Raw genomic sequence first — 14,857 nt, 5'->3', positions numbered from 1 at the left:
ACATTCAATCTATATCATCAGTAAACTATCATAAACATTCAAGAATAACAGAAGTTACAAATTCTTTACAATTCCTGCGAACTATTGTAAATAGGGAAAGGTGTTCTCCCGCAGACCGCTAGATCTACAATAGTGGAATATAGCACAGTCGTCATAGGAGCGCTGAAAGTACGAGCTATTGTCATGTCGAGTGGGGCTCAACATCAGAGCGCAAATCTAATAATTTAATGTCCAGTCCCACGCGACATAGGAGTGCAAAACATTAATCTATAAATATTTCGAATAAATTGTTTGTCTTAATTGTTTCTTAATAATATATTATGCCTTTGTTTAAAAAAATGAATCGTGAATGAATTACAATCAGATTATTATTATTATTATTATTATTATTATTATTATTATTATTATTATTATTATTATTATTATTATTATTATTATTATTATTATGTAGCTGCAGTCTCTTAAGGGCGGCCAGTATTCGGGAGATACTGGGTTCGAATCCCACTAACAGCAGCCCTGAAAATGGTTTTCCGTGTTTTCCCGTTTTCACAGCAAGGAAATGCTGGGGCTGTGTGCAACGGCCCAAGGGCACAGAAAAAGAATACAGTAAAACAACAAAGAACAACATTAAAGCACAAAATTACTTGCCTTGGCGCAGTAGCATACAAACATAAAATGTGAAAGAGGGCCCAAAATAAAAAAGCGGATTAAAGACCAGGATCTTAAATTAACACTTGAGGGGTTGCCAGGTCAAAGCAACTAAGACTACCAAATAAGAGACAAGATTTTAAAGGTTAAATCAAAATATTTACTTAAAAAAGAAAAAATGTCATAATGACACTTAAATAACAAGATTCAGAATATCTTGCAATGTATCGAAAAATCAGGAAGGTCGAGGACTAAAAATTTAATGTTAAATTAATTAAAAATTGTGAACACACATTCATAGCAAGCTACTGTAATTCTTACAATGTATTGAAAAATAAGCAAAGTCGAGAACTGACATAAAAAATAATAATTAATATTAAATGGATCCATTCCTTAAGAGATAATAATACTACTGGCCAGTAAGTTCAACTAGGTAGGTTACAATTAATCTGGTGAAATTGAAATTTGTTTCCAGTCCTCCTACATAAATATTTGAACCATCCCGGAAACATGGTCATACACAAAATTCAAAATGAAACAACAACAGAAATTAAAAATTGACACACATAAATAATTAAATTAACAGACAAGTAAATTGCAGAAAAAGAATTCCCCAAACAAGTTACAGGTTTCGTAGGGAAAACAATATTAATGTTCCACAATTAACAGAACGACTATACACACTGAAGCTTGCAGCTACCCAAGCTAAGCTATCATAATTAATTAACAACTGGCAAAGCCAGCCAAAATATAGCATACATGGGAGAGAAGATAAGTGAATGTGACGCAACAAATAAGAAAGGAAAAAGAAACAAAACACGAACATGAATTAGACTGGGGAGCGTAAAGAAAAGAATATTTAAGAAATGAAAGAAACAAATTTCACTTCGCTACAACTGCAGTATTACAATAATAATAATAATAATAATAATAATAATAATAATAATAATAATGATAATAATAATAAGAAGAAGATATAGTTGATTGAATGTAACATTTCATTTAACAAAATTTTAACAGAGGACCAAAATGCTGTTATTAAATTTAAAGTTAGGAGGCCTTGGAAGTACGGTAATGTGCGTATGAGTCAGAATATAAACCCACCCCGGAAAGGCAGAAAAGAACAATCCCATTACGAAAAATAAACCAGCACACGGCATCATACAATAAATAACAGTGCAATTAGAGACCAAAAAACAAGAACCAGGAAATATAGAAAGAAATCCACCAATCAAAATTAATAATAATAATAATAATAATAATAATAATAATAATAATAATAATAATAATAATAATATCCCAACACAATTAAGAAGCAGAAAATTTACACAATGGTAATCTCAATTAAATTAAACGGATAGAATAATTTTATTACTCATAGGTGCATATACCGTGTTTCCAAATTACCCCGATAATTCAATTACAATTCCATGGTTGAATTCGATAAAAATCTTATTACATTTTTAAAACCTTGATGATGCAGATTATGTTATGAAAATGTCAGATGCAGAAGAGATCCCAGTTTAATTTAATAAACAAACCATTGCCGAAAGTTCCATGAATCCATAAGGCAAATTATAATTACGTCACACGGCGACGGTTGTAGATAATGTCTTCCCCAAATAATCCACGGCAGTATGTATTCACCAAAATATTAAAAGGTATCAGTACTTACATTTTCATCATAGAGTATCCGAGTAAAGTAATCCAATAGCCTACGCCGTTAAGTCATGTTTGAAATCAAGCACACACTCCCAGCAATTCAGAGGTCACACATTTCACAAAATACCAAAGTAAAATGAAATAGTAAAACTAAATCACAAGAATTAAGGCAAAACCTTAGTTTACATGGCAATTAGCCTGGAGAATCAGACTCCATCGCATCAACACTCAAGCGTGTCTTCCGCAACACAGGGCAATCTACCTCTATCTTGTACAATGGCTCAAGAACAAGTCCTCGGCTATCCGGAAGCAGCCCTAGCTCACAGTTCAGAAACGAGTTATGCGCATGCGTGCCAGAATCAATTTACTTATTGAAGGAATGGGATGATCGCATCTAGATGTAATAATGGCAGATAATAGATTTAAATACATTTACATTGTAGACAGCACCAGTTAACACCCTTTCCAACAATGGACGATCAGGGTGGAATAAAATCTCAGTACACAAGCCCATTAAGTATAAATAAATACTTTTTGCCATATTCACGTCACAGATTGTCCCCTCCAGAAGCCAGAACACAGGGGAGGTGAAAAGTTTGAAACACCGAGCTCGATAGCTGCAGTCACTTAAGTGCGGCCAGTATCCAGTATTCAGGAGATAGTGGGTTCAAATCCCACTGTCGGCAGCCCTGAAGATGGTTTTCCGTGGTTTCCCATTTTCACACCAGGCAAATGCTGGGACTGTACCTTAATTAAGGCCACGGCCGCTTCCTTCCCAGTCCTAGCCCTTTCCTATACCATCGTCACCATAAGACCTATCTGTGTCAGTGCGACGTAAAGCAAATAGAAAAAAAAAAAGTTTGAAACGGAGGATACCAGGTTATATGGTACAATTTCAATGTCCAAACCAAATCCTCATATGATGATTACAGGAAGTGACAGTCCAAAATGTACAAGTACAATTAATATGGAATGGTCTTACTTGGTTGATGAAAGTCAGCTGATAAACACGTTGAGTGTGACCAGCGTTCCACCACACACCACACAAGTTGACAGTACATCATCATTTTAGTTTAGAGTTTATTTTGTTTCTTTGTTATATCAAGTGTTTACTGTACTTCGCGGACTATAATTTTACTCATTACTCCGTTGTTGCACGTGCTTGCATCATCTTTTTATCTTAATGGCTAGGCCATATTCAAGGCCGAATGAGACCGATATCCTGGAATTTTCAGATGATTTAGACAGTAATAATGTGAACCGTTCCCATCCATCGATATCACAATGCCAGACTCAGTCGGTTAGAGCTTCGTGGTTACGTTCGGTCTGTGGGCGAGAATTAAATCTAACTTCTATAAAAATAATCACCAATGGTGTATATGAATGGGAAACAGTTGCATTTGTTGTGAATAAGAGACAGATAAAGGGGTAAAATGGATTTATTCACTAGAGCACATAATTAATATTCATTCTATCGAAATTCCACAAAATACAATAAAACATGACGCAAACTGTCATAAAAAAAAGTATAATGTGCCGTGCACATTAAGAACAACTACATATTACATTACTAAAAAAAATATCGGTCCAAATACCGAACAAATAATTTATAAAAGAACAAAATCTTAAATCTTGGCCTGAATTACATCTTTAATTCTCGACAACGCCGCCAAGTGAATATGCCGATTTCCCCGAGGGGAATTTCGATTACGACCGTCCACAAGCTATGCTTCGACAAGAGAAAATCACGTCAGTTTCATTCCATAATACAACTATTTACATATACAAAATCATTAATCCTGATAAGGGAAAATCCAGGGATCCTAACTTATATACTACACAGATTCTACTGACAGATCCGATCTGTCGCAAACAACCAGCCTGAAGCTGCATACCACCAGAGAAAATTAGCTCCGGGCTAAATTTAAGAGACAAAGATTAATTCGTTAAGACACAACACACTGACAACAGATACGACAAGGCACTTCGATACAAGGTACATAAGTATACAAACACAACTCCTGTAAAATAACAGCATAATTACAATATAAAGAAAATATGTACATGCAGTCAGAGCACTTCCTCATCACCAGGTCATTAGTGGCACGCCCCTGTCCGCCAGGGCGATCAGGACATTCCCCTTTGACTAGTGGTAAGTTTCACTTTTCATGGGAGCGGAACCCCGCTGGAAAGTTATTCATACTGCCTCGCAAAGGACTCCAGGCAAACGGGGTGCAGCTTACACTTGGCGGGGTGCAGGTAATTGCTTCCTTCACGGCTATCCCAGCCAGACTTGCTCACACAACAAAAGAAGGTTTCTCTCTTAAATACTCTTAAATACTGCTGCTTTATTACGTAAACTAATTATTTCTCCCGTTTATAAAATCTTCTATGACAACAGAAACATCTCTTCTTCACCTTTCAATACATATGCCGCAAACATCGCTCTCAAGGAAGACGTCACACATGGTCTTCCGTCTCAGCGGCTCGGGAGTTCGATTCTCGACTCTGACTCTTTACTCTGCGGGCATATCCAAGCCCATCCTTGTTTAAAGCAGCTTGCCCTGCTAACATTCCTTCCTTGCCATGTTTACAGGCATTCAAACCCATATCTGACTTCCGCGTCATATATCAGGCGATCTCAGCCTCTCAACCCTCGCAATAATCTCCACCCCGATCTACTGTCGTCTCTGCTCATTAGAAGAACCTAACTACCCAACGAAGACGTCGTGGCGTTCCTGTGGCAGCGAACATATATCTGAAATCGCGCACAGATCAAATATAAGAGGCCTACACTGGTCTTTACTGCTAATTATTCCACAAAGAGAAGGCGGCCTGGCCTCGTCAATGATGAAACTATCCACCTTCCTAACACTTAACACACACACCTAGGAATGCTCTGAAAGGATTAAAAACAATGCATGCACACACACTCCTAACTTTACCTATTTACAACCCTTTTTCCCATAACTAAACTAACCACGAATCACTGCAACAAATAAGGGCACTAGCATGCTGCCCTGGATCTCCCACTGATTTATTGACAGTAAAATTACTCATCGTTAGCAAATTGACATTGACCGTTAATATTACCCTAAAAACTGGATGAAACTGAATTGACCTCAAATGTTACCCACATGCTTAAAAATCTGACATATCCACTTAGCTTTGTTGTCTTCGGCAATCACACCATCTGCACAACTGCAGCGTCAGGATATTACTCGGCCATCATATCCTCTTTGATGGCGTTACAAAAGATATGAATTACACATGTAGCTTCCATGATTGTCCTTGCAGATAACACTCCTACAATGAATGGAAAACAGGTTAGCACTACACTTGCTCAATTGCATACGCGCACACTAATTAAGGAGATATTGCTTAGCACACATAATTGGGCAAAGATTAATTCTTTAATCAGAGTCGTAGTCTCAGGGAATGCGCCCCGGATCCGTCCGTATGCAAGAGCAATTACGATACGATCGAACACGTTTTCTCCGCGATCGCGAAACCGACCCGAAACGTTGGCGTATAATACTGCTAATTAGTTCACGACAATCTTCCCGGTATGCCCAGCTATCGTCCCTTTTATTTACCGCGTTCACACATACGTGGTACCTACCGCACTTGATGTAAGAGCGAAGCGTCACACGCGTAGCAGTAAATACACATATACGGACTTGTAACTCCCGTATTTATTAAATGTAACTCACACCAGGGTGATACGTTTTACTGTAGTCTGGGCACGCTTCTACATGTATGATATTCATATAGCAATCATGAAGAAATAACGTCACTGTAGCACTTTGATGTCGGACAAAGAAAATGGCGATCTCGACTGGCGTGGAGACTACTTCCTGTACCACGGACACCTCACGAAAGACAGACCCGCTTCCCCAAGCCACTCTTGGTTTTTATGGACCCACCCGCGTCGTTCCGAAAAGAGGGGGTGGCCCTGTTGGCTATAGCGCGAGGTTTCAACCGCTTTCTCAGGACAAAGCCCACAACCGTTATAACATAGCCACACAAATATATATGTAGAAGTTAGCCGATGAATGAACAGATAAAGAAGTCTAAATTCATTTACTACTCATCAGGCGTATCGAAACCGTGGAAAGGGGTTATTTATCAGATTTCACCCTTATTTCTAATAGGTCGGCACTGTGATGATCGAAGTTAGCAACCCCGCGCAATTCTCTATGACTCGCTTTCACAGCTCGCGATTGGCTCTTTTCAAACTCGCCGCACGTTAGGTGACGCTGCGACACTCCCACAGCCTCGTTCAAACTTTCAAACCACAGGCCGATTCAAACCTGCTTCCGGCCGCTCTTCCAGGGCGCGGCCCAGCACAAAGCCGTTTGCTTGCCACCTCGCAAACAAAGTCTTTCAAATTTAACGCCTCCACAGTGTTGCGCACTATGCAAATAAAAGTCCCTGGGGCAATATGATATGTTTCAAATGGACTTCTTTTGCTGAAAGTAATTTCCGTTATGTAGGAAGTGACACATTCACAGCTGCTCACCGTGTATCGAACAGAAGTAAATGTTCTTTCTTTCAGGTCTAAGAGTAAAGAAGAAAGACGCTGTAATATCTGATCTTTCTTTCATTAAAAAGCCATAATTTATTTTTTTAAATTTATTTTCAAAGTTTAATATTTTCTTTGGCTTTACCAGTATTAGTAGTGTGATTTATTTTATTTTAATGTGTGTTAAACTGTTTACGTGTTGATTTTTTTGTAATTTGGTTGGAAAATCACAGAAATTATTTTGAGCTCCTTCGAGCAAACCCCTGCATATAGGCTGAGTGCGAAAGGGTTAATTAAGACCACCGCTGCTTCCTTCCCACCCATAGATAGCCCTTTCCTATCCCATCATCACCATAAGACCTATCTGTGTCGGTGCAACGTAAAGCAACTTTTAAAAAAGATATATATTTATTAATATTATTTAGAAAAAAGAGTACGAAAGTTTCTTGGGTGAGGCCATGGAAGGTGTTTGTAGATTGATCTTGAGAGTGTGAGAGAATATTAACACTTAATTTACAGTATATTTATTTCAACTAAAACATCAAGATGGAAATAACAAGACACATTAAGAGTTTATAGCCTGTGTTATTGAAGGTAGATAAGATAGGTTTTTGCTTTCAGATCACATAATCAAAATGAAAACTAAAAGGGCATGTCAGAAGGGCAGGAACATAAATATGAATGGACATAAATTCCACAAATCATCATCCTCTTCTTCTTTTCTAGCCTATTTCAATCTACTGCTGGATGTAGATCTCTTCCATATGCTTCCATCGACTTCATTCTTGAGCCACTTGGAACCAGCGTGTTCCAGCCAACAGCTTTATGTCATCGAGCCATCTCTTCTAGGGTCTTCCGATGCCTCTCTTGTGTTCCCATGGTCTTTAGTGAACAATCCTAGAGGTCCACCTGTTGTAGTCTTGTCGAGCTATGTGTCCTACCTAGAGTTCGTGGTTTATAGCATTTAAAAATCAGAGATTTAGTGTTTTGATTTTCAAATTTAGCATTTTGTAGCAAATTGGTTAAAAATAGGCATAATTTGCTAAACTGCACACACAACAGTTGGGAGTAAAATCATACTGTTTAATCACACATTGCTCGTCATGCAGTTTTGAATTCACTATGGAAAATAAGACAAACATCAAGAAGTATTAACGCACACACAGGAATATGCTTATTTTCAAATTTACAAACACAATTTCAAAGTGAAAAATACTATTCTGAACGTATTTATTTATCACAGTACAACACACCTACAAGGAAGAGGAATTCCAATGTTGATTAAAGTACAACATGCCAATTGCTTAAAAGGTGTCCTCCTTCATTTGAGACTGCTTATCAGTTACAATTATGTTGCAGTTGCTAGAAACAACTCCACATCGACACTGTTCGTAGAGGCCCAAATGGACAGAAGTGCTGCCAAGGCAAAGGAAGGACTGCAAAACTTTTTTTCTTCTTCATGTCTTTGATTGCAGAGTCGGCACATCAATATAGGCCATCTGTATCGCTTACATAAAAATGTCCTGATTTGTGACTTTCGGCGTGCTGTTTGATCGGCTACCAGACAATAAAATAAATCGCTACCGTACTTTTAAACGGAACTACTACTCAACACCAATGTCAAGAATAACCGACTATGATCAAGGGTCAACACACAAAGAGAATGAACGTGGTGCTTGAAAGTGTATTTGCTGTTTGATTGATTGTTCCTTGCAGTGCTCTTTAGCCAGTGAAAGAAAGTCCACACATTGAATTATTTAACCCTTTGGCCTGCCATTACTTGTGAAAGGAAATATTCCCTTACACACCATTTATTTTTTCGTCACTTTAACATAAATTGGGTTAATCACATAGGCTACATAAGAATACACAAAGCAAAGTGAGTTTTTAGCTCGTCTATAGTAACAGGAAACCAATGTTTTTGTTCGTAATTATTACTGGTTTCAAGGGAAGCAGATAAATTAGCAAGAAATGTAGAGGCATGGGCATTGGTTTATTTAGTAACATGATCCCAGAACTGTGGGGTCAGAAATTCACTCCCTACGTCCATTTATTCAGATTATTACCCAACCCCCCCTCCCCACTATAGAGTGAATTTCAAAAACGTGTTTACATGTTACAGAAAGAGGCTTATTCTCAACAAGATCATAATTCCAAGTATCATTTTACTATACTTCTCACCGGGCGAGTTGGCCGTGCGGTTAGGAGCGCGCAGCTGTGAGCTCGCATCCGGGAGATAGTGGGTTCGAACCCCACTGTCGGTAGCCCTGAAGATGGTTTTCCGCGGTTTCCCATTTTCACACTAGGCAAGGGCTGGGACTGTACCTTAATTAAGGCCACGGCCACTTCCTTCCTATTCCTAGGCCTTTCCTGTCCCATCGTCGTCGTAAGACCTATCTGTGTCGGTGCGAAGTAAAGCAACTAGCCAAAAAAAAAACCACCTAGACTTCTCGCTCATTCTTGTTGCATTCTGGTTTTGTCACGTAGTTTCAATTGGCACTATCATCTCAGAACTGAAATCGGAATCACCTTCATCACTGTCAGTTGAAGGAGAAGAAGAAGAAGAAGTATTTTCACTCTCCAGAGAATCATTTCCACTTTCAACATCACTATTTTCAAACCAGTTACGAATAAACTCATCATGCCGCGCTTGGATACCGCCATGATTGTTTACAACTAGCGGCAAAATGAGGTGCTTTTTATTTTCCGTATTTCAGCTCAGAGTTACACAGAGAAAATAGCTTCAGATATCATCTGACATCAATCGGGTAGGCTGAAAACAAAGAGAATAAATCTCTCCGACCAGCTAATTGCGATAATGAACTTATAAATATTCCGTGCAGCAGGACGGAAGTGTCCGTCAAAGCATGTTACCGCTTTACTATCGCAATGGGCGCCGTAATAATTATTTCTCCTGAAATAAATAACATATATCTTATTTTTAAGAAAAATGCATCGTTTTTAAAAAGATATATTTTTATTTCATATAAAACTGCGAGTTTCGCATCTATTTCACATAAATTGTATAATTTTGCATTTTGAATCAATTTCGCATTTTATCGCTAATTCGAAATTGCTAAAAATCACTCGTACGGGTCATATATGATGAAGGCACATACAATGACAAAGTTTCGACATATTTCGCATTTATCGCAAATGCTAAAAATCACAAACTCTAGTCCTACCCATTACCATTTTAGTCTTGTTACTCTCCAGGAAGTCTGTTACATTCATTCTTCTCCTGATGTCCTCTGAACGGATCTTGTCCCTAAGGCTTATCCCTAGCATCCATTGCTCCATGACTCGTTGTGTTCGCTGAAGCTTGCGAGCACTTTCCTTCATCAGAGTCATCGTTTCCAGACCGCAGGTAGTAACTGGCAGCACGCACGTATTATAAACCTTGGTCTTCAGGTTAATTGGAACATCCTTGTTGGTCAGGATGAATCTTAGTTTTCGGAATGCCATCCAGCTCATACCTATTCTGTGAGGAATTTCTGCACATTGATTGTCTTTTCCAAGTTTTATCTTGTGTCCAAGATAGATGTACTCATCGACGGCTTCTATATATTGGTTTCCCATTTTAAGTGGTCAACTGTCTGGGCCATTTTAAGACTTAGTAAAATAATGTTAATAGAAAAAGGGAAAATAAAAATAAAGGGATGGAAGTTGAAAGAGAAAGAAATAAGGGAAAAATTTCAAGAGGATCTGAAGAAAGAAATTCCCAAATCTGATGTGAACAGTGTGGAAGAGGAATGGACATGTTTCAGAAATGGATTTGTAAAGCGTGCAGCAAACACCTGTGGAAGACTATCAGGGAGGAAAAAGGAACAGCAGGATAAAGGAAGCAGTTAAAGAGAAACAAATGGCTTGGAGGAAGTTGATAGGCAGCAATAGTACAGAGAATTGGTAGAAATATAAAAAAGCCAAAAAGGTATGTATGAAAATAGTACAAGAAGAGAAACTGAAGAGCTGGAAAGTTTCAACAAAATTTATAAGAGGATATAAAGTGAAGTAAAAATGTTTTGTATGGTTTGGTGAAGAATAGTTTACGAAATAGAGAAGATACAAAATTTGTAAAAACTGAAACAGGGCAGATATTGACACAAAGAGATGACATACTTAAAAGATGGGAAGAATACTTTTCAGAATTGCTAAATATTAAATACAGTGACCTGGTAGATGAGAAGGAGCAAGAAGAAACAATGGGGAAAGAAGAAGAACAAGAAAAGGAGATATCGATGTCAGAAATAGAAGAAGCCTTACAAAGATGAAGAGCGGTAAAGCAGCACGAGTGGATGAGGCGACTACAGAAATGATAAAAGCTGCAGGACCAATACGGCTACAGTGGTTGTATAGAATAATGTGGAGGAAGAAAGAGATCCCAATATTTAAAAAAGGTGATAAAAAAGGAATGTAATAACTACAGGGGGATCACCCTTATTGCCCATGTAGCTAAGATACTTGAGAGAGTATTGGAAGGAAGTCTGAGGAGGAAGCCAGAAAAAGAAATGGAAGGAGAACAGTATGGTTTTAGGAAATACAGATCAATGTTTGACCTGATCTTTACATTAAGACAAATGATGGGGGAAAGATGGGAGTTTGGAAAACACATAGTGATGACTTTTATTGACATTGAGAAAGCTTATGACAGTGCGCCCAGACAGTTGGTATGGGACACATTAAGGAAAAAACAAGTTAACAGAGTGGAAGTGCAAATAATAAAAGCTATGTGTTAGTAATGTGAAGACTAGTATAGGAAAAACAAAATGGTTTACAGTTGAAACTGGTCTGTACTATCCCCATACTATTCATCATAGTCATGGATGAAACATAAGAACATTAAACAGAGATTGGGAAGAGAGGCAACAGAAGCCATGTTAATTGCTGATGATATAGTGATACGGGGTGAGGATGAAACCGAAAAACAAGTAGATGTATGGAATCAAGAGATAGAAAAATTTGGGATGAAAGTAAGTACAGAGAAAAGTAAAACAATAGTGACAACAAGGGGAAGGAAGGAAGAGGAAAGATAAAACTGAATGGTAAAATTCTGGACGTGGTTAAAAGCCTCAAGTATGTGGGAAGTGCGATCACAGAAGATCAGCTTCTACCAGAGTGTAAGGGGTATTTTGTGGAACCAAGATGTTCCGAAGAAATGTAAGAACCTATTATGAACCCATACTAACCTATGCAGCTGGATCATGGACTACAACAAAATGAGAGGAGAGTAGAATACAGGCAGCGGAGATGAAATTCCTAAGATGTATCGAAGGCAAGACCAGAAAAGATAGAATTAGAAATGAAGAGATAAGGAAAAGGACAGGAATCTTAAAACTTCAAGACAGGATAGAAACAACAAAGCTAAAGCGGTATGGTCTTATGATGAGAATGGGAGAAGAGAGAGTGCCAATAAAAGCTTTTTCAGAGAAGTTAACAGGAAAGAGACCACGACCAAGAGGTGGACAGATTCAGTGTGGTAGTGCATAGAGAAGAGGGGAGGAAAACCAGAAGATGTACTTAAAAATATTCGTCAGTTTTGTAACTGTTTCTTTTTAGCTGTTTCCTTTCCTCTATTAGCCTCGAAGTTTCGGCGCTTAACCATGGCTTCCGACGAAATTAGTTGTGACCCTATATTTCCTCGCTTGCACTACTCACAGCAGTCTTCAGGTTGTTCCATACCGAATCTGCAGTGTCAGTGGGATTTATTTCTAAAGTCTGTAGTTTGGGACCAATAGCCTCACGGAATCTGCATAGAGCTTTATCATCAAATTTCCGTACCTTTGTTGTGGTTTTGAGTTTCAGTCACATTCTCATGATGACAAGGATATGGTCTGGCTGGGCTGAGTGGCTCAGGCGGTTGAGGCGCTGGCCTTCTGACCCCAACTTGGCAGTTTCCATCCTGGCTCAGTTCGGTGGTATTTGAAGGTGCTCAAATGTGTCAGCCTCGTGTTGGTAGATTTACTGGCACGTAAAAGAACTCCTGCAGGACAACATTCCGGCACCTTGGCATCTCTGAAAGCCGTAAAAGTAGTTAGTGGAACATTATTTAGGATATGGTCTGAACCCCATTCAGCACCACGCTAACTTCTGTTGTTTAAAACAGATGACGTCCAGCGAGTTCTGATCAGTATAAAATCGATATGATTTCGTGCCCTGTCTCCGGGGGATTCGGCCGCGAGGGTGATGTTGAAAGAGTGTATTGGTAACAACCATTTCCTATTTTACCTACCTTACATTTCTTGGGAATTTCAAATGTTCTCCTGGTATGGTTCCTCTAGCTCCAAGCGACCGATGTTAGCATTTCTTTTGCCTCCGGCTGTTCGTTGATCTGAAAATGTATTGGGTAGTTTTCTCCCAGCTTCAGAACCACAGTTGCCACGTGGCAATATACTTCTAGTTCTTAGGTCATTGTGGGATGATGATTTGGTGTGTTTGTCCTGTTTATTACCTGTATTCAGCTCCTCGGCTGAACGGTCACCATACGGTTCAGGCTCGGTATTTTAACTGTGTATGTGCTGATCTTAATACAGTTTTCATCTCCATACAGCCCACTACATAGTGAGTGCATCCCCAAATGGGGATGTGAACCGTAAAACTGGGCCAAATCACGTGCACATTTGGAAGAGGGCAGGATAAGAAGCAGCTCCTTCTCTTTTCCACTCTTTCTTCTTATCCCACATCAAGACAGTAAGCTCAGTCATCCTGATAAAGCTGGAAAGAGTTGCCTGTCCTTGTCTCCTCTTGCCTGTTGTTCTCTTCATATTGTAAGGATGTTCTGTGTTTGATTGTTACAGAGAGGCGATCATGCACGGTGGCTCCGGCGCTCTTGCACTGGAAGATGGTTCACGAGAAGGTGCCCTGGGGGCTGGTCCTCCTGCTAGGTAAGTCTATCTCTGGATGGTAAAGATGGCTGAGGAATGGAAGTGGAAATTTGAGTTCTCCATAAGCGGGAAAGAGGAATGTTTCAACCACCGACTTCAAGATGTGGTTGGAAATAAGTAGTTTGATACCGATGTGTTGAAACGTCCTAATTGGTTTAAAACACGAACGAGTCCATCGCTGTTCAACTAGCATCTTCGTGAAATATTATGAGGAATTTCTATAAGGTGTTTTTTAAACAGTCTTGCTAATAAATGGTGTATAACTTTTTATACAAGGTTTATACACAGTTTATGTGCAATTTGTTACTAATAAACCGCGTATAAGCCTCCTGTGTATACATCTGTTATAGTTATTCACTGAATTGCTTATACAGACCAGGGCCCTTGTATAAGCGTTGTATATCAGCGAGTGACAAAAAAGAAACAATGAGTGATCAGTTTTTTTAGTGGTATTTACTCTGCAGTAATATAATCGTCTTAAAATATCGGACTTATTAAGTTCAGTGAGCTTCCGTGGCTCAGGCGGCAGGGCGCCGGTCTCTAACCACTGGGTTCCGTGGTTCAAATCCCGGTCACTCCATGTGAGATTTGTGCTGGACAAAGCGGAGGCGGGACAGGTTTTTCTCCGGGTATTGCGGTTTTTCCTGTCATCTTTCATTCCAGCAACACACTCCAATTTCATTTCATTAATCATCCATTAATCGTTTGACCCAGCAGAGTGCGACAGGCTTCGGCAGCCGGCACAATTCCCATCCTCGCTGCTAGAAGGGGGCTTCGTTCGTTCCATTCCTGACCCGGTCAGATGACTGGAAAGAGGCAGTGGATTTTCATTTTCTATAAAGTACACAATGAAAGAAAGGAAAATAATGTTGATAATCTCCACGATATTCGTAACACGGAAGCCATACAACATTTAGAGGTCATGGAGGGTGGACATGTTAGTAAAATAAAACACTTTAGGAGACTAAGTGACCCATTTCTCCTGGATGATAAAAGTTTTACAATGAAAATATATTTACGAAAGAATATGCTTGAATTGCCATTGCCACAGACAGAAATGACTTAATCAAAGATCCAAGAGGTGGCTCTATTATGTGTTCTCACAGCACTGCAGACATGAACGCAGAATGAGGTTAGTAAT

General features: G+C 39.0%; 1 protein-coding gene across 1 annotated transcript in view; it reads left to right on the top strand.

Moving 5' to 3' along the window:
• Positions 1 to 14,857, top strand: part of LOC136886265 (protein I'm not dead yet) — a 164,395-nt gene that overhangs the window by 123,059 nt on the left and 26,479 nt on the right. The window contains exon 10 of the mRNA XM_067158998.2: positions 13,630 to 13,716. Coding sequence (XP_067015099.2) covers positions 13,630 to 13,716 — 87 coding nt within the window. The remainder of the gene's footprint in view (positions 1 to 13,629; positions 13,717 to 14,857) is intronic.

The sequence above is a fragment of the Anabrus simplex genome, chromosome X (genome assembly GCF_040414725.1).
Source record: "Anabrus simplex isolate iqAnaSimp1 chromosome X, ASM4041472v1, whole genome shotgun sequence".
NCBI classification, from domain to species: domain Eukaryota; kingdom Metazoa; phylum Arthropoda; class Insecta; order Orthoptera; family Tettigoniidae; genus Anabrus; species Anabrus simplex.
The sequence above is the reverse complement of the archived record's forward strand: the minus strand, read 5'-3'. Positions and strand labels throughout refer to the sequence as shown.